The sequence below is a fragment of the Ptychodera flava genome, chromosome 9 (genome assembly GCF_041260155.1).
Source record: "Ptychodera flava strain L36383 chromosome 9, AS_Pfla_20210202, whole genome shotgun sequence".
In the NCBI taxonomy this organism is placed as follows: domain Eukaryota; kingdom Metazoa; phylum Hemichordata; class Enteropneusta; family Ptychoderidae; genus Ptychodera; species Ptychodera flava.
Window position 1 is genome coordinate 38,780,379 of NC_091936.1, and position 25,143 is coordinate 38,805,521.

Consider the following 25,143-nt stretch of genomic DNA (forward strand, 5'->3'; position numbering starts at 1 on the left):
TGATACATCCGCTGTCCATTATCCTTCGGTGAATTGTGTCCACATACAATTTTCGTTGCAGTCATTCTCTCATTCTACCTTATGTTAATCTTCACACGTAATCACTCAATCTCCATCTCCTGTTTTCTGTTGCATTGTCTTCGTTCTCCTTGTCGAAACGTTGCACGTCAGTTTGATAATTTACTCTCCTGTTTTCAGTCTCTGTTATTACACATATTAAGGCAACTTTCTCAAGACTTTTATTTCTGTTTGCGTACACGTCTCTATCGCTCCGTATACACAGAATCTTTTTCATCTCATGTACTTCCAGGGCCATCTGTCTCTTTCAGTTTCTCCATCCACCTAGCCATCAATCCATCCGTCAATTCATCCATCCATCCATCCATCCATCCAGCCATTCATCCATCCATCCATCCATCCATCCATCCATTCATCCATCCATCCATTCATCACTCCATCCATTCATCCATCCATCCATCCATCCATTCATTACTCCATCCCTCCATCCCTCCATCCTCCCATCTATCTATCTATCTATCTATCTATCTATCTATCTATCTATCTATCTATCTATCTATCTATCTATCTATCTATCTATCTATCCATCTATCTATCTATCTATCTATCTATCTATTTATCTATCTATCCGTCTGTTTGTCTGTCTGTCTGTCTGTCTGTCTGTCTGTCTGTCTGTCTGTCCGTTCGTTTGTCCATATATGAGTCTCTTTATTCGTTCGTTAACTATCCTGTTTGTCTGCCTGTCTTCCGTTTCTTGCTGACAATATTGTTACAACATAGTTCCGTCCATTTCATATGTGTATTTAATCTTTTCATTGTCAGTTGTTCAGTAATTGTTGGTTGTATCCCTGGAGTTATTGAAGGTACTAGGAATCGTATTCCGATATTAATGTTTCCATCTAGGAGACAATGGCAAAAGATTCCATCGATATGAACGATATATAAAATAAATAAATAAAATGAATAAATAAATAAATAAAATGAAAATAATAAACATTCTCTTCCCAGGATATCTGCATCGTATCAGTCTGTATGTCCAGTTCGATATTATCAGTGGTTCATCACTATTGTGTACCGTTGCGTAGTGTACTAAGTCGTTCTTATATCCCAATGATTTCGGTCACATTTCACGGCGATACGTTGCGGTTGGGAGCTAGCTACAATCGACCAGGAAGCGTCCTCATACGTCTTCATCTCATCATTTAGTGCTAGGTTTGGCGAGGGAAATTGAGAGACAAATATGAGGGAAAAGCTATATGTTTTTTTTTCCATTCAAGTTTATTGAAGCATGTAAAATTCAAAATTTATATACGTCAAAAGTGATAATTTTAAATTACATAGAAGTAAAGCACACACAAACATACTGTAAAATATTGAAGATACGAAGGTTGTTACAAGGTTACACAATTTTGAGTCAGTCGAGATAAATTCTCCAATTCTAGTTTATTTGATGTCACGTCCAGAACCAAAGCAGACATTTTAAAGTCTTGATTAATCAACTATAACCAATTAGCAACAGGGTTGGTTTTTCACGTTGAGCTGTTAAATATCTAAACATCTGAACAAAACTAATTCACCATTTGAACATTAACGCTTCAAAAACTTTGTTATCTTTGTGTACTACATGACATTGTACAGATCGCTGTATGGGAGAGACCTATATATAATCTCGGGGGAAACCCGTCATCGTTATGTAGCTATGAACAATTTGAGAATAATCCATGCTATTTCGTTTGGTAGATATTCAAATAAATACACAGGAAAATGAGTGTAATGTTATAAAAATGGGAATATAGGTGAACTTCGTCTTCGTATTTTATTAGGGAAGAAGTGTAGCGTGTGATAATCGCTCATTCCTGCCACTGATGTACTGTTAGGGACGCTGCATCAGCCGGCGCCAGAACTGAATAGGTATTTCCATTATGGACGAACACATGGCAGGTTCTGGATTTGTTATTGGTATCATAGCTCACTAATGTCACTTCGACAACAGAGTTCGATACCTGTGGTCGGTAAAGGCCGTTCACGATGGTACTGGTAGTCTGTATAAAGGGGTATCCATGCACTTCGAACGTACAGGATCTCCCACCGTTGGTGAATAACGTTTGCCCGCCAGTTCCGATCGAGCTAAACTCATCCGCTCGCCAGACATACACGGCCGCAGAGTCCGAGGATGCTACGATGTACCATTCGCACCGGAAAAAGAATTTGGAAAAGCCGCGGCAGTTCGACGAGAAAGGTGGGTTGGTCCCATGAATCGAAAACGAGGACCCGTTGTCAGACAGGACGTACAGAGTCGGTTGGTTTGTATTCTCTGCAAATGCCAAGAAGGTGGTATCACCATCTCGAAATGAGATGGCTTCGTTTGCCCTGTTGGTGGCGATGATTTGGAAAATGACGAACACACCTTGTTGTTCGTCCCACCTGTAGACGGCGCTGTCTACTAACACTGAATCGTCGCTTTGCTTGTTACTGAGAGCAAGAAAGTTGCCGTGGTTTGTGCTGAAAAAGTGAAAGTGATTTGCCCCAGAGCACGGCAGGCTCTGCAACAGGACAAATTTGGATTCGGACCAAGCAAAAATATGTGACATGGCGATAAAACTTTGAGTGTCAGGATCCCTGTTGATTGCAACGGCAAGGAACAACTGTTCACCGATATTGAACGCCTCCGCATGGTGACCATTCGCCAGGGAGTTGCCGTCAAATAGAGTACCCGTGTCGAGTGCCGTAAGTCCCACAGCGTCATCAAATTGGTAACAATAGCAACCGTTGCTATAACAACATGCCACTATGTATCGGTCGCCGTTAGCTGTGAAGGAGATGATACTGTCAACCACACCCGGCACACTCGTTGTCGCAATCGGGTTGGAAGAGAATTGGCCTGTCACTTCATCTGTCTCTGGGACACCTTTAAAAGAAAGGTAAAACATTTAGCTTTAAATTGTAAACTTTCGACGCGAAAAATCTACATATCGCGCTATATGAATCTCATCGTCTAAATATTCATTTATTCCTTGCTTGTAAATTCTAATTTTAATTATTAGAACGACTGACTGTATTTCCTCCAAGGGGTATTTCTGTCGGCAGAGTATACACTACTAAAAAACCTTGAGTTTCCAGTTGTTGTTTATTTAGAAAGCGCTCAGTCTTTGACGAAGTGATTGTGGTTTTCAGTAATGTTCGTGGTAAATATCTATAAAACGTATCAACATCATATCTTCTATAGATTAACGATCATACATTTGCTGTGCGACATAAAGTCAAATGCTGCTTATACTTAAGCTTAGTCTGTACTGGACATAAATTACAGGGGGGGGTGGGCCGGTGTTTTTCGAAAACCGCTGCGTAAAAATAGTGACCCTTCAAAAGTTCATGCACAAAAATTAGTGACCCTCCCCCTTATCCGTGCATGAAAATAAGTGACCCTCCCCTGTTACTCAATACCCCCCAAAAAACCTGCGATGTGTTAAAGACCCCCTTCTGACTTGCTATACTTTTTAAGTCGCCCTACCGAAAGGAAGGCAAAATGTGGCTGATATAACTATACATGGCAGTCTATGATGAAACTATGAATAATTTTTTTCCAATACAAAACTTGGTAAACCTGTGCATTTATGTACACCTAATTATTAGTATTAATATTCATGATTAGACTAGAGTGGTTTCAAGTCCATGGTTGTGCAAGAAATTTGATTTTGGAATTTCACCAAAATGTTGATTCACTCACTATACATTGTAGGCTATGAGGAAACTACAAATAACTCATAGGTTATCTGATCCTAAATTGTTATTCAAAAGTTGTTCGACCTGAAGCTTCCAGTTGTTATTGATGACACTATGCACTATTCTGAATAGTTTGTATTCTGTCAATGTTCTCAAAAAATAAAAAATGTACATACAGCGACATGAACGTTTGACACCAACCTATACCCAATGTATTGTCAATGGGAGAATGATGTCAAATAAGTGATCTCCCACATTGTTATTGAAAGAGTCATTATAGGGGACAGTTATGCACAATAGAGAAGTTGAATAAGTAGAAATCATGACAACTTAAATCAATGTGGCTACTTGGATCATCAATAAATTGTTTATTATACCTGAAATTTGCGCCCGAAGGGTGCACAGAAAATGGTAATGGCAGAAAATGAAAGTGCCAGGAGGTATTTTTTCTTTTTTCAGTATTCCATAACGTGCACATGCAATTTCAGCTTTGATGCATGAAAAAGGTGACCCTCCCCCATAGGCTTGCACAAAATTTTATGACCCTTCAAAAATGCTTGCGCGAAAAATGGCGACCCACCCCAAAAAACACCGGCCACCCCCCCTGTAATTGTGTCCAGTCCCTTAGTCTGTAGTTTTCTCCGTTACCGATCTTGGTATCTTTGTCTCATATAACTTCAGATAACTCTCTGTCTCTCTCTGTCTCTCTGTGTCTGTGTCTGTATCTGTATCTGTGTCTGTCTGTCTCTCTCTCTCTCTCTCTCTCTCTCTCTCTCTCTCTCTCTCTCTCTCTCTCTCTCTCTCTCTCTCTCTCTCTCTCTCTCTCTCTCTCTCTCTCTCTCTCTCTCTCAGTTCTGCTTCCCTCTTTGGTTTTATAACAACTTTTTTCCGTGCGTCCCTAACCCTTTTGCCATTCATCCCTTACCACCTCTAATACCTTATCACCTCTATGTACATAAAACTACTAATCTACCTCTCCATTGGTTTCGTATTTCGCTTGCAGACCGTGCCAACCATTCATAAAATGTGAAGTTCAGTTGAAAACTTACAAGTTTCACAGTTTGTGCCGATGAAGTCCGGACCGCACTGGCAGCTGTATGAGGCGATACCATCGACGCAAGTTCCTCCATTTTGACATGGGGAGGAACTGCACTCATCAATATCGGTCTCACAGTGTTCCCCCTCGTAACCAGCGGCGCAGTTGCAAGTGTAACCATCATTTCTGGTATTGAGGCACGTCCCACTATTCATGCAGGGGTTGTCGTCGCATGGTCGACCGGGAGAGGTTTTTCTGATGTGAACAAAAATGAAGAAAATACTAGTACGAAATCGAACGATGATCAGACCAAAAAAAGAGTAGACGATAATCAACTTCTTAGCTTGATACGCTAAAATTTTCATTCAGTTTGCGAGTGTACGTCTTCTGTCCATGCAAGCGATATTTAGTAACATTAAAAAGGCCCAGTTTTCTGGAGACGTCTTCAAGACAGTGGCGCAAAAGCCGCCCTTGGACAGAATCATGATAGCATCGATTTATCCTGATCTTCGCACGTTTTCGAGCCTAACAAAATATCCGTGTATTTCTCTGATGGTGTAAATGTTTCACACCTCTTAGAGTTACAAAGGCTGCCTAGAAATTTGTGTTTTCTGATCGTGCACATGACGATAGCCCTAATTCAATTTGATGTATAACTGCACTCACACCGTGGAACACCACAGACTCAAATGTGTTGTCGACAATATGATGCTGCACATATGATTTTGATTGAATAATAAGGAGTTTAAAATATTTTTGGGGGAAATTCTGACCCGCAGCAAATATTCTGTGCAGACTACACCGAGCGTGTAGTGAAACAATGTGGCTACAGACTCACCGGTTTCGCAGTTGACGCCTTCAAAGTCACTCGGACAATTGCAGGAGTACTCATCCAGCCCGTTAGCAGTACAAGTGCCGCCATTTTTACAAGGACTGAAATCACATGCGTCGTCCACTGAGACATGGGGTAGAACGTCAAAATGTACGCATTTCATTAAAACCAGTCTTAGTTGGATGACACAGTCTCTCAAAGATGGCAAACGTTTGTGTATAGTCTTTCATGAATTTGATGGTGAAAGGGTGTTGGGAACGATGATAGCAATGTGTTTCTGTACTTGTAAAATCAAAACAGTCACTCATTTGTAATTTTATCGCTGATATAATTATGAGATTTTACTTTAACAAAACTATTGAACTGCATGTATATATAGAACTTGATTAAAGTTCCGGTAGGGGACCCATGGTTCTGCACCGCCTGTTGTTGTTTTATGTCGTGTATGGAGAACGGACAAAAACTTGAAACGCTTTCTTACCTTTAAACTCGCAAATGAACGGTTTAATCTCAGAGCAGTTTGATTCGGTCCAGAAACCATCGTTCCTGGATAGATAAGAATGTTCGCAACGACTTAGGACACGAGAGTTTAGAAATAGACATCGTAAGTTCCGTAACAAAAACACACAATTCATCTCAAAAAGTCACCAGAACACTTTCTCCATGCATTGATAAACCTAAAAAGCGCGTTTCTCGCAATCATTTCCACCACTGAATTAACAAATTTGCCACGCTATCAATTTTACAACGGATGACAAATATGAAAAAACCTAGCGATGCTAAATTCAAGAGTACATGACGCCCTCACAGGCAGCAACAATAAAATATTCACAGCATGGCAACAACACAAAAGTAAACAAGCAAAAGAAATGTTGATATGTGGAAGTTTTCTGTTTGTAGGGGAAGGAGAGGGAGTAAGGAAGAACTTGCGAGAGAAGAACCCAATTAATATCAAAGATAAGTGGACCGCCTTAACGTCACGGCACACTGTCCCCGGGGACAGATATTTGGGCTCTCAAACGTTTACAATGTTCTGTTGGTCAACCACCAGTGGGGTCTCATTTTGAAGCTTATATGGAGTAAATAACATTTTCACCTGTTCAGTTATTTGAAAATCAGGAATCGTTTTTCCCAATAGAGATAACACAGGGATGGTGGCCATTTTGAATTTCAGATTTCGGTAAATATTTGGTAATTTGTTTCTCCAGTACTAAAATTTGCACGATGACAGACCCAGATTTTTTATGTTTGATTTTGGAAGAGAATGGTTTAAAAGTTGCATGAGGAAAGTTTAAGCAAAGGTTTCAGTCTTTCATTTCGAGGCGCGAACTACCTTAGAACAAGTACAAACGGGGTCCAAGCCAATCGGGAATTTCATTTCGAATTATATTTGATATCGTAGTCTGTGACCCCTCCGGCGTGTCCTAACAGTACAAGTATATACATGTAAGTCGCGCCGTTGACTACGATGTCAAGTGCGCCGTTGACTACGATGTCATGTACAATTCGTTCACGTTCAGTGATTTTTTGATATTAATGTTATATTTCTTTAAGGTAGAACGCACCTCGGGGACAGACATTCAAACTCACAAACTTTCACAATTCTCTTCTGAGGTACTACATGTGGGGGTTCATTTTACTTTCATTTTTATTCATTTTTATTTTTATTTGTTCATTTTTATTTTTAAAGCTCTTGGTGAAAGAAAACTTTTCACCGGCTTAGTTTTTCGAAATTCGAAAATTTTTATTTTTCTCCATAGAGTTAACACAGGGATGGCAGCCATTTTGAATTTCTAATATTGATAAATCTTGGGTAATTTGTTTCAAAATTTCAAAATTTGCACGGTGACCCCCTACTTTTATTCTTGATTTTGAAAAGAATGATCGAAAGATTCCTTTGAGGAAAGTTAGAGAAAAAGTTTAAGTCTTTCACTTTCGAGGTGCATACTACCTTAAGACTAATTATTCCTAGTTCCTGTGCCTGGTCACTCACTACCATACGCTCGAGATAGCGTAAATGAATAATTTTGAAAACGTTGATGTTGTCACTACTTGAATTAAGGTAGAATGTGCCTCGGGGACAAACATTCTGACTATCAAATATTGACAATACTTTTGGTCTACCACTTTTTCAGCTCATAGAGTAAAGAAAATTTTCACCGGCTTATTTGTGTGGATTGAATATTTGATTTTTTCCCCTGTAAATTTAACATCGGAACGGCGCCCATTTTGAATTTCAAGTGTTGCAAAAATCTAGTAATTTGTTGCTCCGGTACAACATCTTGCCAGGCGATCGCTGATTTTGTTCTTGATTTCGAAAGAGAATGGCTTAAAGTTCTCCGACAGAAAGTTTCAGCACAAGCTTGAACCTTTGATTTCGAGGTGCGCACATTTATGATATTATGGGAAACTATAAGCTATGATATGATTGTTTACCCATACATAATACGTACTGTAATGTGGCACAGTTTTCGACCGCTTGTTGTGTGCCGCCTTGCCAGTTCTGATAGCAGACAATTGATTGGTCGTCGCATCTCCAGTCAAGATCTCTCCTGTGTACTCCAAACCACACGCCGTCAACGTTGTAAGAGGCGATTTGGTTGGCTAGAAATTCATTTGTCCGCCTACTTTCACGCGCGCCAAAGAACCATCTGCTTCACAGGTATTTTTAGCCTCCTCCCAGGGCAAGTGTTCAGTGTGTAGTTTATAATACTTACATCCGGTGCGTAAAACGCCCGCAATTCTACTATTTTCAGTTAGATTTGGTGAATCTAGTGTGTTAATCGAACAAAGAACACGAAACATTAGACATTCAGAAATAAGAATACTCAAATATTTTCAATGACAACAGAATTAAATATGAACTTGTATCAGATGACTCTGTTCTTATTTTTTCTTTTGTAAGAATTATGAGTGTTTGACAAAATGGTGAGGTTAGGTTGCAATGGATTTCCAGGATATATTTGTATCCGTGATACATTAGCATAACTTTGAAATTACGTTGGAATTCAGGGGACTCAGCTTACCTCGTGAGTTACGACTTTCGGAGCCCGGCAAAGTTTTCATCTGGAGGTAAAAATGAGAACGATGATACGCCTTGTCATCATTGTGCATTATGGGTAAAATAGGCACGTCCCTGATAAGTAGGATCCAAAGCCTTTTATTCTGTATTAACAATCGCAAATACGCGTATTTGTCGATACGATATGTTCATGACCATCAATAGAAATATTCTTGACAGCTTGACGAAAACTTTATCTAACGAAACTAGATTATGGCAACATATGCAGTTGGGTTGTACGGTATGTCGTTCTTTGCAATATGTTTTATATGAATCTGACATTTTAAGTGTATATATATATATATATATATATATATATATATATATATATATATATATATATATATATATATATATATATATATATATATGCAAATATAACTATTGTTAATTTATAATATTGATAGCACTTGGTCACACAAAGTAAAACACCAAATGGCCGAAATCGCAAAAACATTGTTTGTTGTTGCTTTGTTTATTCAAATCGTCGTTGACAGATCATGCACTTGTAATGTTGGTAACGTTTGCCATACGACAGTTTTTGCGTAAATCTAGGTGGGTACACTGAATGTGAACACTATTATATCAACAACGTCACAGAGATGACAGTAACAAGTACTGGCAGGGACGGTTCAGTTGAAATCCCTGACACTATTTGGCAAAAGTGTTTCTTTCGTTCATGAATCTTACCATTTAAATAACTTACTTCCTTTCGGGCGTTAGCACATCCTTTCATCCAATTGACTTTTTTCAAGATTTGTATTTGAGCTGCAGTTGTTTTCATTTCGATTGGAAGGGAGTTTGAGATTCAACTACGGATTTGTAATTGCTTTACGAAAAAAAATAATTATGCCTGCTAGAACCACTAAAGTTTGTTTGCTGCAATATTGGTGGTGATGAGGTAGAGCTGTGGCTAACTGGGTAACCATCACTCTATCGAGTCATTTAGATCGATCTCTGTGCCCAAACACACAACAGCAATATCCGGGTATTCCTTTGTTTTACTTACCACACTATTGTTAGACGATGCGCTTACTTCCAGAGTCGCGATGTCACAGACTAACAGGAGAAGAAGTATATGATCTTTGGAAGCTGCCATCTTCCACGTGTTACGTCTAGGGAAATTCAATGTTAAATAAATGTAAACAAGTTGAATATACATTTGCGTACATCAAAAAGAAACTTTAAATGTTAGAGGGCCGCGAAACTTATGCTCTGATGTCGAACTATTCAGCAGGCTACTTCAAGTATATCACCGTACTGTAGTCCTTCACAGAAGTAAAGCGACAATATAACTTCAACATTGTCTTGCAATGGTCCACCTTCGCTACGATCTAATTCACCGTACAAGAGAGAAGTTAAACGAAAGAGTGCCAGACTTCAGATAAAACAGCAGATGCTATATCGATATCGTAAAGTTAGAGCGATGCGGTCAATCGGATAAAACTAGCCTACAGTTGTGAATCTATGTTCACTGCAGTGTGTGTGAAAACTTCAAAAAGGTAACGACAATGTGGGAGTGTTGTATAGGTAGATGTACACGAAGGTTTGGACGGTTTGAAGATTGACGCTTCCATTTAAAGGCACATAAGTTGTAAACCTCTCAACGTTTTCATTCGTTTTGTTCTGCACAACCAATGCATTTTCGTTATCTCCACCCGAAAGTATTTTGACATAAGCAGTATAAGTATTGAAATCGAACTCAACCGTACACAATGTGCATTTCCATCGTTATAAATGAATTGTAGACTAAGTCCGGACTAGAATTTAATTATTATCAATAACATCGCACAAACAAATACTGTTTATGTTCGGACACTTGGCATTTTGACATAATTTTAAGAGTACAACATAAAGTTGTGTTTAACAGAGAGAAATACATTGCAGGAAAACAGATCGGAAGGTAATAGCTAATAGAGCTGTATGTTCATATGACAGCTTGTTCGTATTTGCATGTCAAGGCGCGTCTTGACACGGACTCAGGTTCAACTCACCTCTTCATGTCAAAAACCCAGCTTTCATCACCAAAGTATAAAGGTTTGGTAAACAGTGGCGTTGGGTCTGCACTCGGTAACCTTGCCCCAGACCAAACTAAAAATTAACGTGGCCGCATTGGCCTTTTATCGTGCATTTTGCTTTTTTCTGAGAAGAGACCCTGTGATCTATACTTGTAGGTTTTTGGTTTGAATAATGCGTGCCACAAACTCAACCCTATTGGCCAGTCGTTCTCTCGGCTGACAATGGACAACCCCAAGGGTCCACTTTGCCTGAATGGTTCTTAGGATATAAATTTGCATGAGAAAGACTCACAAATGAAGATAGAGGGCCAAGGGGAACTGGATTGATTGTCGTTTTCACGATGTTTATGTAACCGTACGGTTTAGCCCACTTTATTTTAACGAATTGTGATACCACCCTGGAATGCTGAGCACACTATTCAATGAAGAAATGCTTGTAATTTATTCATGGTGAAAATTTATCTTCCGAAAATTCGAAATTAATTTTTCGATCCAGCGAAACCAAACAAAGCCAGTGTAAATCGCCCCTAAATGCCATCAATATTGTCGAGGCATTGTAGCGTCAAATTGATTACACGCAAAGACATATGTCCTCTGCTCCCTATCACGCGAATTTCGCATATTTTTCTTATCAACAAGGGCATTTACATTTCATATAGATGACATGTTCAGGTCATTAATAACCATTAGGTCCACAGATATGACATCGCATAGAGTATTTAAAATGGCACTCGCGTTGCCCTTGGAGACACACTTTGACCGAGTTCCAATGCATAGCAATAAATCATTTCTTTAATAATTTTCTCTCTTTTATGTCGAGAACTAACAACAAAAAATTTATTGCAAAATTAGCATAGTTGAGTTGTTTGCGATAAAAATTGTTAAAATGATGTATTGAATTACCTCATAACTCAGGAAGTGCTAAAAGAAAGGATCGTGATATATTTTCTTCTCTAAGAGTGTCTTTTTTTATATGAAAAGTTCTTGGTATGAGTAATGCAATGTAACCGGGCTTAACGAGTGTTTATGTTTGGCTAGGGCCGTGAAAGCTAAGTGTAATGGCAACTATACCAAAGTCTAGAATTTCTATGTGGTCTCCAGATTCGGATATTTGCAATAGGAGGGAAACTTGCCATGTCAAAATTTGACCCTAAAGAATGAGAAGAATAGTGAGAAAATTTAACTCTGTCCCTTGGCGAGCACTGTCACCGCGACCTTTCTCTATTTGACTGACTGACTGACTGACTGACTGACTGGCTGTCTGTTTCTGTCTGTCTGTCTGTCTGTCTGTCTGTCTGTCTGTCTGTCTGTCTCTCTCTCTCTCTCTCTCCTCTCTCTCTCTCTCTCTCTCTTCTCTCTCTCTCTCTCTCTCTCTCTCTCTCTTCTCTCTCTCCTCTCTCTCTCTCTCTCTCTCTCTCTCTTCATTAAGCCCCGTAAGTAACGGTCTACGATGTAAAACTCTCGGCAAAGTAGTAATAATGACGTCTGATAAGAAGTACGGAAAAGTTGTAAGCCAGGCATTTGGGAGCGTTATTATTTACGGCCTGGGGGTAGGAGGAATTTCTCGGAAACCCCGAAATTTCGTGTAACCCCCTGCGAACCATAATTAATTAGAGTATTCCCCTCTCTAAAACATATTTTGACTGAAACACCGCCCCCCGTTAGAAAAGTTAAATACCAATTCAATAATTTGTAAAGTTTACAAAAATACAGCAATGGCAAAGACGTTTCAAATTCTGGTGTAGGCCTACCCTGCTAGATTATCATCGGTTATCTCACAAAATAGTTAGAAAAGGTGAAACTATTAAACAAAATGATATTCAAAGTCACAACAAAATGTACAGATAAAAGCTCACGCCATATAGTATTTTTTAATTTGGATGGGTATCATGGCAGAGTTTTCACCAGGATATCTGACTGGGCAGAATTCGAAAGTACACGAGGGGGGGGGAGGTACACGCGATAGGCTGTGGGGGAAAGTGTCAGACCGGGGGTCCCTCTCTTGCGTAGAATATTTTGTGCAATGGTGCAGTCTGGTACAATCTGAGAGGTGTTTTCAATTTGTGTTTTGACTAAGTAAAACTGTTAGAACATCCAAAGGGAAAAGAGCACGGGAGGCGTTCACCCTTGCATAGAAAATTTTGAGATATTGATGTGTGCAATTGTGCAATCTGAGAGGTGTTTCAATTCATTTCGCAGCCAAAAATTTAGTAACCTCCCTTCGTTCTCTCCACATTTTGAGCAACCCCCTAGAAGTAGCTTTCAATTTTTTGAGTGACTCTCTCCGATTCCTCCGACCCCAGGCAGTAAATAATGACGGCTCCATTAGATCAGAAAAAAAAATATTCATTGTTAAAAAAAGATATAATATATTGCAACAGATGCACGACTGGCAGTTTTACTCCGTTTGCATGTACACGTCTGGCCAGTCAGACATGTTGTGTTGTATTTCCCTCAAGTGTCCCGAAGATTCATAGTTTTGAAGTCCCCCCTCCGTGTGAAATGCTCTCCCCTCTTCCAAGGAAGCCATTGAGGGTAGTATCGGCGGTGTGAAACAACCGCTGAGCATTACCAGTCCAATATTGGGCAAGGCCCAAAATGGATCGATGACGTCATGCGTGAGTATCCTGCGAGAGCACCGAAGCACCCATAAGCGGTCGTCCACGTCACCGCATACGAAATCAAGTATTCTCGACTATAAACGTCAATTATGATGCCGGTAAAAACTCCAAATCATTGTGTAGATAATCAGGTCGCACGATATTGTAACCAACGGCAACCGATTCAACCATATTGGCGATAGATTAGTATTAATTCTGAACGCACGTTTGGAGAATAATATTTTTTTTTCATGTCTTGTGTTAATCAGCGATTCCATCAGAAACTGCAAACAACTATCGTGGACAGATGGCTATTTAGACCCAGGTGTGACGTCACCAGTTTTGCAAACATTTTTGCAAATCAAAAAATATTTGACCGTTTTTAATCTGTGTCGACCAATTAATGGAAAAAGGATTTTGCTAATCGCTTGTTTTGTTTCTATACGTACATTTTGGAGCGTAAATAACAAGCACATGCAATGAAGGATGATTCGATGAAATGAGCAATTCACATATTATTACTCTCCTTTGAAACAAGTTTTTTTTCTCAAAAACGGAAAACAATTTTTTTCACGGTTTCTAACAATAACCATTCATCCTTAACACAGTGCGATTCCACCGTTCCCCACCTCCAGAATCTCTGCGCTGCTTAACACAAGGACTATACCCTACCACAGCCGACTAATCTATGGGAAACCCAGTTTGAATGCAGACCGGAGTAATTACAACACGTTCCCGATGGAGCATCTTCCCAACAATTTTTTTTTCATATTTCTTCAACATTTCTATCCCGCAGGCAGAGAAATATTAAGGTATGTACTTGGTGTTGTAGAATGCAAACAGTGTTGACTCTCATTGGTATTAAAGACTTCGAAGGATTCGCTGAACCAACATAACAGAGCTGTGGTAAAATATGAGTGGTAAGTGCAGGTGTCGTATAATAATTCCCAATCACCAGAAACACAGGGAATGACCCTGCGGTGTTTTATCCCTCCGTAGTTAACGCATATTTCCCTTTTTGTGAAACGGCTCGTGACATTGGAGAGATATAATCCTTGAAGCACTACTGAATTTTATCCATATAGTTGGCAGAGCAAACAACGACATGGTGACTCCAAAAAATGCACCTTCAATTTGCCTGTTATAGGGTACTGAGGAATGGGGGAAACATAGCAGTATCTTAAATAGCAGGTCCCGGCGTCGAAGACATGCCTACGTGTTTGCCCAAACTACGGGCAATAAGCTTATGTCTGTACATGTATTTGATCATCGTCCGCTCGCATGAGGTCCGTTACTTCCCACTAACTACCTGCCCGGACAAGAGACCTTGGCAAGCGAAGATGGAATTTGATTACTATGTGACTCCCAAAGCGTGTCCATGTCTTGGCATGGTTGACCAACGAGATGAAAGTCCAACCATGAAGTATTAACTTTCCATGATGTTTCGTTTGGATACGTGCAAGTCTAGGTATCTTTTCTTCTCTACGCAGATGGCTAGATCACAGAATCTGACAGAAATTCCTCTATATGACTACACTTATCTGATTTCCAACATTTCAATACAATTATCTCGATCTTCGGCGGTAAAAAAACGTGACTAGATTGCCATCGATCGCTGCGCGTTAACCTATAAGAGCCACAAAAGTTTCTGAATAAAGATTGATAAAACACGTCATAACAGTCACAGGTGCTTGTGAAATGATTTTATTCATAACAGCAACATATTGCGGAGCTTGGATACAATGATTCTCAGCGGAGGCTACCTTGTGGCCGAGAAAACATTATCAAACGAATAATATGGAGAAGACTATAGACTTGCATTTGTCCAATACTCGAGAGGTGAAAAAAGACAGGACATGTGAGAAGACTATTTACGATGAAACATACTCTGCGAACAACATCCGACAACTGTGCAAGTATAGTTCTTCAAACTTATGCCTGAATGCGGTTTATTGAAATGTTAACTATTAATTGATGTAAAACGCATCACCCTGGCAAGCATGCATATATATATAAATTATATATATATATATATATATATATATATATATATATATATATATATATATATATATAGACTGTAAAATTGGCAATATTTAATATCTTTTGGTGCAGGCATATACACATATTGTCAAGTATGATTAAAACTGGTCGTTTCTTGAACAACCATCGCAAAGGTTGTCTGAGTTAGATACCTATAAGGTCGTTTCTCACTTCTTTCCAACTTATTAATCTGACCGAGTACATGTATTTGCAAATGCGGATAACACCCCAATGAAACGAAGGTGTTTGTCGAGTTGAGCAGAACGGTTAACAGATAGGCGAGAAATCTGTACAGAAAAGGATTCAGAATTTTTTTGGTTTGTTAAATGACTTGGGTATTCATTTTATTCAGATAGTAGCTTGCCATTCCAGGGTGAATGCGCTGGTATCGGTTACGAAAACAAGATAGGTTTTGCCGTCACTGTCAAATACATGAAAGCCCTGCGGCTGTTCACCGCTTGTATTTGGCACTCGGTGGTGAATTTCTAAGTCGTTTGGAGAGTTGAACTGTGGCTTTATTAGCATGAGAGCGCGCTCGTTTGCCGATGGGTCGAAAGCGGACATCATCGCGAACGGATAAGAATCATTTCGAAAGATTTGATCACATCCCCAGCAAAAAAGATACTCGACGTACCAGCGACGAATGTCGCTGCGTTGAAAGACTGGCTAATGCTGTCCCATTCATAGACAGTGGGCGGAGAGAAAGTCGGCCAATTGGTGACCAAGTAGTTCTCACAGTTGAAGAGGAAAGTAGTAATTGCATTAACGTTTATGTCCTCGACGTTGCTGTTCGCTACCTCTGTGAATTGCGAGGCACCGGACGTTTGAACGAATACTTTTGGATTTCCAGAAGTCGTTGCGAAAACTAAGTACGTGTCAGAGTTCTCAGTGAACGACGCCAACTGCTGGGCAAGCACGCCTGAGAAATATTGAAACTGGGCGAATGAATCTGTCTGTTCTTCCCAATCATACAAAACTGAATTTCCATCGCCGCCGGAAAGAACTAAGAAGTGGCCGTGTGACGACACGAAAAAGTGGAAATTGCTCTCTCTGAGAAGTGGGGATTGTATCGTTTGAATTTTGCTAAACGTGGTCGAGCCGTCGACCATGCGATATATAGACGAATGAAGATTGACATCTGTGGTATCGTACTGTGCAATTGCCAGGTATTGGCGACCGAGTATTTTGAATGCCTCGACATGTTTGACTTCCGACTCAGCTAAGTTTTGAATGAAAGTATAGGATACAGGGCTCCCCGGTACGAATTGGTGTACGGCAACACCGTCACCCATACCGCTCTTCTGATACGTCACCAAGTAAGTGTCGCTTCCAACACTGAACGAGGTAAAGGCAGTGTTCGTGTCCAGCGTCATCGTGGAGGGATAAACGGCGCTGATGGCGGAGAAACTACCCGATACGTCCGCACTGTTGGGGACACCTGTTGGAGTGCGTACGATAAGGAAAATCAGTTTATGCACCTGAAATTGAAAGTTTCAACCTATCGCTCATACTGCTACTTTCTTCGACAAACTTTGAGTATTCTCTTTCGCGACAAAAAGCAAAATATTGTTCCAAATGTATGTTGAAATGTAAAAGTATCAGTCTTGTAAATATAAGTCACTGTGTACGACATAAAATTTTGTGTACGACATAAATAATGAAATTATACGCGGACTAAAATTTCTCCTGTCGACAATAACATCAGACACTAAATCTACACTTATAGGCTGTGTCGACAAATTAAAAATAGGGCATCGTCATATCCATCGGTTTGGAAGGGTTAGAGAAAAATTTTATCTTACAGACAAACCAAAATTACGGAAAAACATATCAAATGTTACTGCTTCAGTCTTTGTTCAAGTTTACTGACAGGTGAAATTTAAAACTGATGCAATTTTCTTTGTTATATCATGGGGGAAATAAAAAATTTCGATTCACTGTCTTTAGACCAGAAAAAGAATGGTTGGCTTTTTAAATTTCAAAGTCTGACCTTGAGCCGTTTCTGCCTGAGTTGCATAGAGAGAAAAGTTTCGTGACTACAAGGTTTTCATACTTTTAAAAACGCATGCTATTTAATGCAATATTCACTTTTTCGTTGTCGCCCATTTTGACGTTACCCCTTGCAACAGAAATTACCAACCCTCTTCGACATCCATACAGGGATAAAGTCGCTTCTTTTTTGCCTTTTTTTCATGAATTTTATCTGATACGAAAAGTAGTTTGTGTAGTTTGACTTCTTGAAACATGCTGAAAAACTGGTCAACTGTGCACAACCTCAACTCTGCTTGCAGCCAGACAAAATTAAACATGTACACTGAAAAAATTTACGGTCCGTACTAAAAAATCAAGTTCCGTACTCAACTCTCACCACGCATGGCTGAACATACACTATTACAGAAAGTTTGGATCTCATGCAAGTCTTAGTAATGATATCTGTTTTGGCAGTGCCATTCATTTAGATAGGTATAGCAGCTTTGCCTTACATTGTGACAATGTATATTTGTCACAGGAAAGCAAGTCGGAAAAGGAAAAAAAAAATCACTTTTTCTAGCGGTCACAAACTAAATCAACGGTTTGCATTCAGTAAAGGCTAATTTTTGACACTTACAGTTATAGACCATCGTCGTTTTGTAACCTGGCTGATTTTATTATTCAAGTATGCCAAGTTATCACAAAAAGGTAAAAAAGAGCGACTTTGTCCCTTTCATGTCACAAATAACCATCGACCCCAGGATGACCCAGATGAAACTTACAAGTCTCGCAAGCGTCTCCGATGAAGTGACTGTCGCACTGACAGATACCACTCTCTGTACACTCACCGCCATTCTGACAGCCCTCTGTCAGACAACTTGCGCCACCTATGGTGAAAGAGTAAATATATTTTATTTTAACACATATTTTTCTTGGCTGAACACATGTACAGCTGTACTAATACATCTACACACTTAAATAATTTTACCCTGGTTCTCGATTATCATGACTGAAAGGTGAAGTTGTGTACGGATGCTCTAACTCTGGTCTTAGAATCGGATATGATAGTGTTGCCCTGATTTATTGCTGAGACAAACATGATAACGAATACACGCGCTGTTGGGTTTTCCGAGGCTGCAGAAGGCCTCGTCACGTCATAGTCCTGGCGAATAATCTGCACCATTGATTGCCCATAAACTGAAAAAACGCTTACAAAGTGAGAGCAAACTAAACTAAATAAACGTGCTTCGGCAAAGGTGCAATCCTAGTTGTTTCTCAAATTTCAGACGAATATGCACATGTACATAGCAAATATTATAGCCTCGTTCCAGGCCGAGGAAGACCACATTTTCAAACAATGTTTTCTAACAGTTGTTTATTGTGCGTACCTGTTTCACAGTTTTGGCCGGTGAAGCCAGATGGGCATGCGCATGTGTACCCAATTATTTCATCGGTACATGTCCCGCCATTTAAGCAAGGCTCAGGTGCACAATCGTCAGTCTCTAGGGATTCAAAGATAAAAAGAAATTCGGATGATTTCGTTTTTCAATATTCGCTCTTTCAGTCGCTATCTAATACTATTTAATTCAGTCAAGAATACTGTATGAGCTGATACCGATCACCGCTCGTGTTACTAGAACCTCTGGTTCAAAGTCTTGCACTCAAGGCTTTTACCCTTACCAATATCACTCTTATAGTGGTTTCGGTCAAAGAGATTACACAGAACTGACAACGCTTACGATCATCCCAATCATACCCATTAGAGAGAGCCACGCACACTAAACTCCCTCTCAAACATGGCGTTAATTCCGATCGCTGGTCCTATCCCATCGGCACAGGGTTTTTTGTCAAGTTTTTCTATGTGCATTTCTATCGACTAACTGTGCATAACTTTCAAATGAGAACAAAGGATTATGATTATTAAAATTACTGAAACAGTCAACCACTAATGCGATAAGCTTACAGGGATTGAGAACTGCCGCTGTAAGTGTTAGATACATATTTCGATTGAGTGTAACATTTCGAGAAGATAGGAACAACGTCCTTTGGTGTCCATTTCATCACGTTAATAATAATAATAATAATAATAATAATAATAATAATAATAATAATAATATTTTATTGCTTGCTTGTGAATATAGGATTTACATCACATTTGTGGCAATAAAAGTAACGATAGCATAAACGTTGGATTAAAGTGCCACTAAAGTATTTAACTGGACGCTATCAGTGTCTTTGGAATTAGAAGGGGATTATTTATTACACCATCGCTTCTAGGAGTAAACTTTCAGCCGTGGACAATACAGTACATTCCACTAGGACATTTTAGTTCCAGCTACAGAAATAACGCAACGTTGAAAGTGAATAAAAATCCAACAATATCACGGACATATTTTATGTTGATCAATAAAGTTGTGAAACAGCAAACAACACAGACAATATGTTGACTCATGTGCATGACTTTATCCAGACAAAAAGAGTTGATAACCCGGACGTACTGTAATTTCGACTTGTTTAGTCATTTTTTAGGGAAAACACGGGACAAGAGCACTAGTCTACAAAGGTGTAGCATTAATTTGCTAGGGAGACATGGCGGAGACTGTAACAAAACACAAACACCAGAACACAGTGGGTGTCTGTTAATAATCCTTTACAAGTGAACGTTCAGGCATTTGACCACTCACTCCGTAAACACTGCTGGTTTGATTTACTAGCCCATATCACAAATAGTTAGAACATGAAAACTTTAGTTTTATTTGAATATTTGAAAATAAAATATTTTACAGGAGTTGACTATGTTTTCCACCGATAAAAGTTTGGTAAATGGTCTTCTTTCTAACATGAGTAGAACTCAGGGTGAAGTACAACCCCCTTCTACTTCTACAGACACTGATAGCGCTTTTTAATTATTTTAGTGGCCCCATAATCCAATGTTTATGTTATCAAGGTTAAATTTACACCAAAGGACGTTGTTCCTACATGTATCTTGGAAGTCCCAAAATGTTACACTTAATCGAAATCTGTAGTAAAGAGAAAAGAGATTGTGAGTGGTAACACAGTTGTTCCATGGAATGTTGTAGCACGTAAAACGTTTTCCTAGGAATATCAACTCAAAAATCAATGATAAATCAAGTCCATTTCCCCATTACGTTTCTCCTCTCCTGTGGTACAGTACAGTACAGTATGGTATGGTATGGTATGTTATGGTATGGTATGGTATGGGTATGGTATGGGTATGGTATGGTATGGTATGGTATAGTATGGTATAGTATGGTATGGTATGGTATGTTAAGGTAAGGTATGGTAAGGTTTGGTGTGGTATGGTATGGTATGATATGGTATGGTATGGTATGGTATGGGTATGGTATGGTATGGTATGGTATGGTATGGTATGGTATAGTATGGTATAGTATGGCATGGTATGTTAAGGTAAGTAAGGTAAAGTTCAGTACAAAAACGTATTTTTTAAAAACTGTGTATTGATCTTACCTGTAAATTGGCAGATGAACGGTCGTGGTGTTAGGCAGCTGTCATCAAGCCAGTGACCACCTACGTTCAAACTGTGTACATAGACATGAAATAGAAACACATTTGTCAATGACGAATTGAAAACGCTTCAGTTGTTTTTCTTGTCAGTTTGATCAACACGGAATATTTCAGATTAGTTCTCGCCATGGGGAAATGTTTGCATTTATAGTAAAAACACAATACAGTTAGCTAGGTAGAAACTGAATTTCGCCGAGATTTCTGCTTCTTTCGAAGCCGTGAGTTTGAATAATGGGTTAACACTTTGCTGCTTGATGCGTCGATGATCTCATTGGCTGTGTCGATCGTCAAATTGTACAACTATCGTAGAATTCGAGAACGCATTATGAAATACATTTCTTTTGGAGACAGTGCATGAACGGTTTTCCGATGACATTCTGGCCTCGCTGGAAGAGTGCTACTATATGTACAGAACAATTAAACCGAACAAATAACAAAAATACAGCAGTGGAATTGACGTTCAATTAGAATAGAATGTAAATTTGCAATGACTGTATTATTTTTGCTTTATAAACGATTTAGTTTTGCCACGATGTGGTTTTGCGGGGATTCAAATCTCGAGGCGTGGTATAAATTTGCGTGCGTGCTGGTATCTCTCTTCATATATTTTCAGCATAGTAAATTTGACCCGAAGAATCTGTCGTTGTTGAAAATAACTTTTCCAATTTTATCTCTACCTACGTGAAGGTGGCGCAGTTTGCCGTTGGGTCGGTCACGGGCCTGAAGAACGCCCAGTCCTGGAAACACACTTCACTGCCATCCTCGTACAGCCAGATTTCTTCGGTCAATTTGTCTCTAGCGCCGAAATACGCATTCTCCGACATGGAGCTTGCGAACAAGGCGAAGAGGGCCTCATTGACAGTACTGCTGGGGATCTTGGCCATTTGAGCATCTTGGCCGTTATTAGCCTGGCAGATAGATTTGGCTTCGTAGAATGTCTTCAATTCCGTGTGTATTCTGTAAACTCGACACGGCATTGTCAGAACTCCATCGGCTGTTTCATTTTAAAAAACGGAAGAAAAGAAATAATTTTAGATATATATCGCTGATTATCAATGCAGATTGTTTGGATAACTTGCATCTCAGGGCATTATACTACACCCCTATATAGAATTAGGTTGTTTTATAGGTTTTTGACCATCGCTCTTTGAAAGACAGAAACAATGGTTATCGATTGATAAGCCCTTACGTTCATAAGGATGTGTCTATCAGAGCTAATATCGGTGGATTGATACGCTTAAAAAGAATACACACGTGTGTGGGGCACGTAGGCGTAGAGCGGAATTTTCGAAAACATGCGACAGTGTTCAAACCTTGGATTTACTACATTAGTCGCTATGGTGACAGTTTTCTCGCACAATCAACAGACTAATGCATATTTTGATTTATTTTGTTACAATGCCATGCAAAAAATGTTGAACTCATTTTTCACTATGAAATCGGGGTTGGGCGCTTTTAACTCATTAATTCCCTTTTGCACGTTACCTTTGTACATACGTTGGTCTACATAGTATGAGAAGTTATTTATCTACTTCACGTTATATGGTTGTTGCTCATTTTCCTCTCGTTTTAATGTGCATCGGTCACGTGTAATTGAAGTGACGCTTTGTAATCAAGCTCAATTAATATACAACGATTTTAAATCAAAATATGAGATAAATTGCGGACTGTTGAACAAACCATGACAATAATCTTGTTTTCTTTCTGCGCAATTAGTAAGTGGGTGCACCGCTGCTTACCGTTTCGTTTCTGAACATGTCGTCCATAGCGAACCCCACTCTGAAATACAAATGTTAAAAAGCAATGAAGATTTCATTAATCAAGGCAAAGCTTGACACTGATAACACTACACAACTGATCTCGGCCCTCTCTTCAGAAGCCAATAAACAAAAACAATCACCTTTCTCCGCTGAATGAATACACATAACTTTAGTTATCCTCGTTGGCACGAAACTTACAAAAACCACAGGTACGACCTGAAGTTCCAATTATCCTGCCCTCACAGTGTGTGCGGGGGTTGTAGGTTAGGTAGTAGGTTAGTATACATTATTAATATAAATACCTAACTAACAGCCCCGGCAGACATCTATATCCACAGGTGAACAAACCCAGTCTCGTCGACAAAAATCTAAAGTCTATCTATCCTAGGAACCCTATAATATGTCGGTATCATCATAATAGCAAAGTACAATGTAGTAGGCAGGCTTTGCCTTCGTTTACGAATATTTCAGTGGTTGGTCTGATACTCACCAAGTCACCTGCACCAGTACACTCTGAAAATAAACTCAAACCGGAAAAGAGGAATAAACATAGCGAGGCTAGGAGCAGAGTTCCTGTGGTCCTTCAGAGAAAACAGAAAACGGCGACTGTAAACGCTATTTCAAAATGAAATTTCCAAGGATGAGCCATGGAGCACATGCATGTCTCGACAACGCGTCATGTATGCATTTATTTTTTTAAAAAAAGACTTAAATTTTCAAGAATATCGTTTGAACCTTATAATAATTATAAGCACAGTAACTTGCTGCAATAGAGAGAAAGTAGTGCAGCTTAATATAATCTCGTCGGTCGTTGTTTTCAGACTTTATTAGAGAAGTACCGGATGGAAGTCGCTGACGGACAGTACCAAATGGCCAATTATGGAAATATTGTAACCACAGGAGTTGTTACGTGTAAATGAACTATTCTAACATATTTTGAACAAAATTACAATTTGAAGGGGAAAATAACAGCTGTGGTAACTGCCCTCCTGCAACGACTTGAACACCTCCCGCCCGCGCGCCCCTAAATTCCCCCTCTCCAAACTCCCAGTCAGGCAAGCTCCCCGCTCTCCGTTTTTTCATTGAAAACCACCTCCCCACTACAAAAGCTCCCATTGCCATCTCTTTGCCTCATGCTTTCCCCCTGCCCATATGCAAATCCCAGAAAACAATAGAATCACACTCTCTACCCTGTCTGCCCATCGGGCGTTTTCAGATTGCCCACGTACAAGTGGTATGAACTATCCTCGTCCGCTGATGATGAGCAACTGCTAACTCGCCCGTTCCCAGCGCTGTGATACGGGAAATATTGCCCACCCGCAAGTAATTGCCTACTACAACAGCTTTTTTCACGACTAGCTTTGCTGGTGACGGGATATGGCGATGAAACAGGAGGGTTATTGGAGGGGGGGGAGAAAGACAGACAGACAGCCATGCAGCCGGAGCTTGACGGTATAGGGACAGAGAACAATTGCCAATGGGTCAGACACAATGTCAATTCGCCTATTTTAGCCAATACTTACCGGACAACCATGTTAGTTCCTTGAAAAATCTCCAGATACCTTAAAGCTTCAAAACACGTCACAGTGTGCACAAAACGGAAAGAGGGATTGTTCTGTACCGGTTGAACCCTGTGGAGTTATTCAACAAAGATCGTATATCTCCCCTTGCTTCTTACGCGCTATATAAATAGTGAGGACACAATGGGAAAATAATTATCTAATTTCATTTTCTTTTGTGTTTCCATGAGACATTTTCTCTCCCATAACGAGACGAAATCAGAGATTTAGGCATATTCCAATTATGTTTTGTTCTGCGAAATTATTTGCTGTTTTAATCCATCGGAAATTGAATGGAATGATGTGTATATCTTCTCGTCCATATGGTTGTGTTTTTTTCTGCACAAAATACCGCAATAGTCTCTTAATCTCTGTTATTGAGGCACCGTCAGATCCAGAAACTGTCATGTTGGGGTAATTTCACTTTCGGATTAAGTATTGTCACATAACTGCTAAACTTAATGAACCTCCACATACAGGATTTTATAAATGTATTCAGTATAATAAGGTCCGGTATTTGAACACCGAAAATCATTATTTTAGTTTCAACTGTGGAAGTAAACTTATCATCGCAATTGCGATATTAAAATGATAAACACAGGAATGCATCATTTGAGTTTTTATCAAGTCCCTGATAAGTATCAAATATTAAGGCATACAGTTTGGCGTATTTTGTGCGTGTTCTTCAGAAACAGGTCTTCTTTCTGTACAATGGCCTTCATCGTGTTAAGGCAATGACCGTGGCATTTGATCCCATCAACGTGTTCCCTTTAAACTGGAAGGATAAACGGCACCTTCCAATATCGCGATAAATTCATAATATACGTTTGATGTGTTTGAAGATTGCTATCGTGGGTACGTGCACAGTGCTTTGCTCTCTGAGTAGACAAGCAACAAACAAACAAACAAAAAAGAAAGCAGTAAAATAAATACATGAATAAATAAATAAAATAAATAAATAGATAAGATTGGCTCG

At 39.4% G+C, this 25,143-nt stretch overlaps 2 protein-coding genes across 2 annotated transcripts; both read right to left on the reverse strand.

Moving 5' to 3' along the window:
- Positions 1 to 1,286: 1,286 nt before the first annotated feature.
- Positions 1,287 to 10,823, reverse strand: LOC139140927 (uncharacterized). The gene is made up of 8 exons (XM_070710418.1): positions 10,665 to 10,823; positions 9,680 to 9,785; positions 8,636 to 8,675; positions 8,063 to 8,380; positions 6,091 to 6,155; positions 5,616 to 5,732; positions 4,791 to 5,032; positions 1,287 to 2,926 (listed from the first exon to the last, which is right to left on the reverse strand). The coding sequence occupies exons 7-8, from the start codon at positions 4,990 to 4,992 to the stop codon at positions 1,869 to 1,871; spliced, it is 1,260 nt and encodes a 419-aa protein (XP_070566519.1). The 5' UTR covers positions 4,993 to 5,032; positions 5,616 to 5,732; positions 6,091 to 6,155; positions 8,063 to 8,380; positions 8,636 to 8,675; positions 9,680 to 9,785; positions 10,665 to 10,823; the 3' UTR covers positions 1,287 to 1,868.
- A 4,154-nt stretch (positions 10,824 to 14,977) lies between these two features.
- Positions 14,978 to 24,271, reverse strand: LOC139140926 (uncharacterized). Its single transcript, XM_070710417.1, has 8 exons — positions 24,132 to 24,271; positions 23,099 to 23,189; positions 22,588 to 22,627; positions 21,530 to 21,842; positions 20,792 to 20,862; positions 18,691 to 18,804; positions 18,085 to 18,189; positions 14,978 to 16,769 (listed from the first exon to the last, which is right to left on the reverse strand). The coding sequence occupies exons 1-8, from the start codon at positions 24,140 to 24,142 to the stop codon at positions 15,895 to 15,897; spliced, it is 1,620 nt and encodes a 539-aa protein (XP_070566518.1). The 5' UTR covers positions 24,143 to 24,271; the 3' UTR covers positions 14,978 to 15,894.
- Between the last annotated feature and the right edge of the window lie 872 nt (positions 24,272 to 25,143).

Coding starts and splice junctions, on each gene's coding strand:
- LOC139140927 (XM_070710418.1), bottom strand. CDS start 4,992: ATGAATAGTGGGACGTGCCTCAATACCAGAAATGATGGTTACACTTGC. Junction 2,927..4,790: donor CGGCACAAACTGTGAAACTT/GTAAGTTTTCAA, acceptor TTTCTTTTAAAG/GTGTCCCAGAGACAGATGAA.
- LOC139140926 (XM_070710417.1), bottom strand. Junction 22,628..23,098: donor GTACTGGTGCAGGTGACTTG/GTGAGTATCAGA, acceptor TTTGTATTTCAG/AGTGGGGTTCGCTATGGACG. Junction 16,770..18,084: donor CGGAGACGCTTGCGAGACTT/GTAAGTTTCATC, acceptor GCACTCCAACAG/GTGTCCCCAACAGTGCGGAC.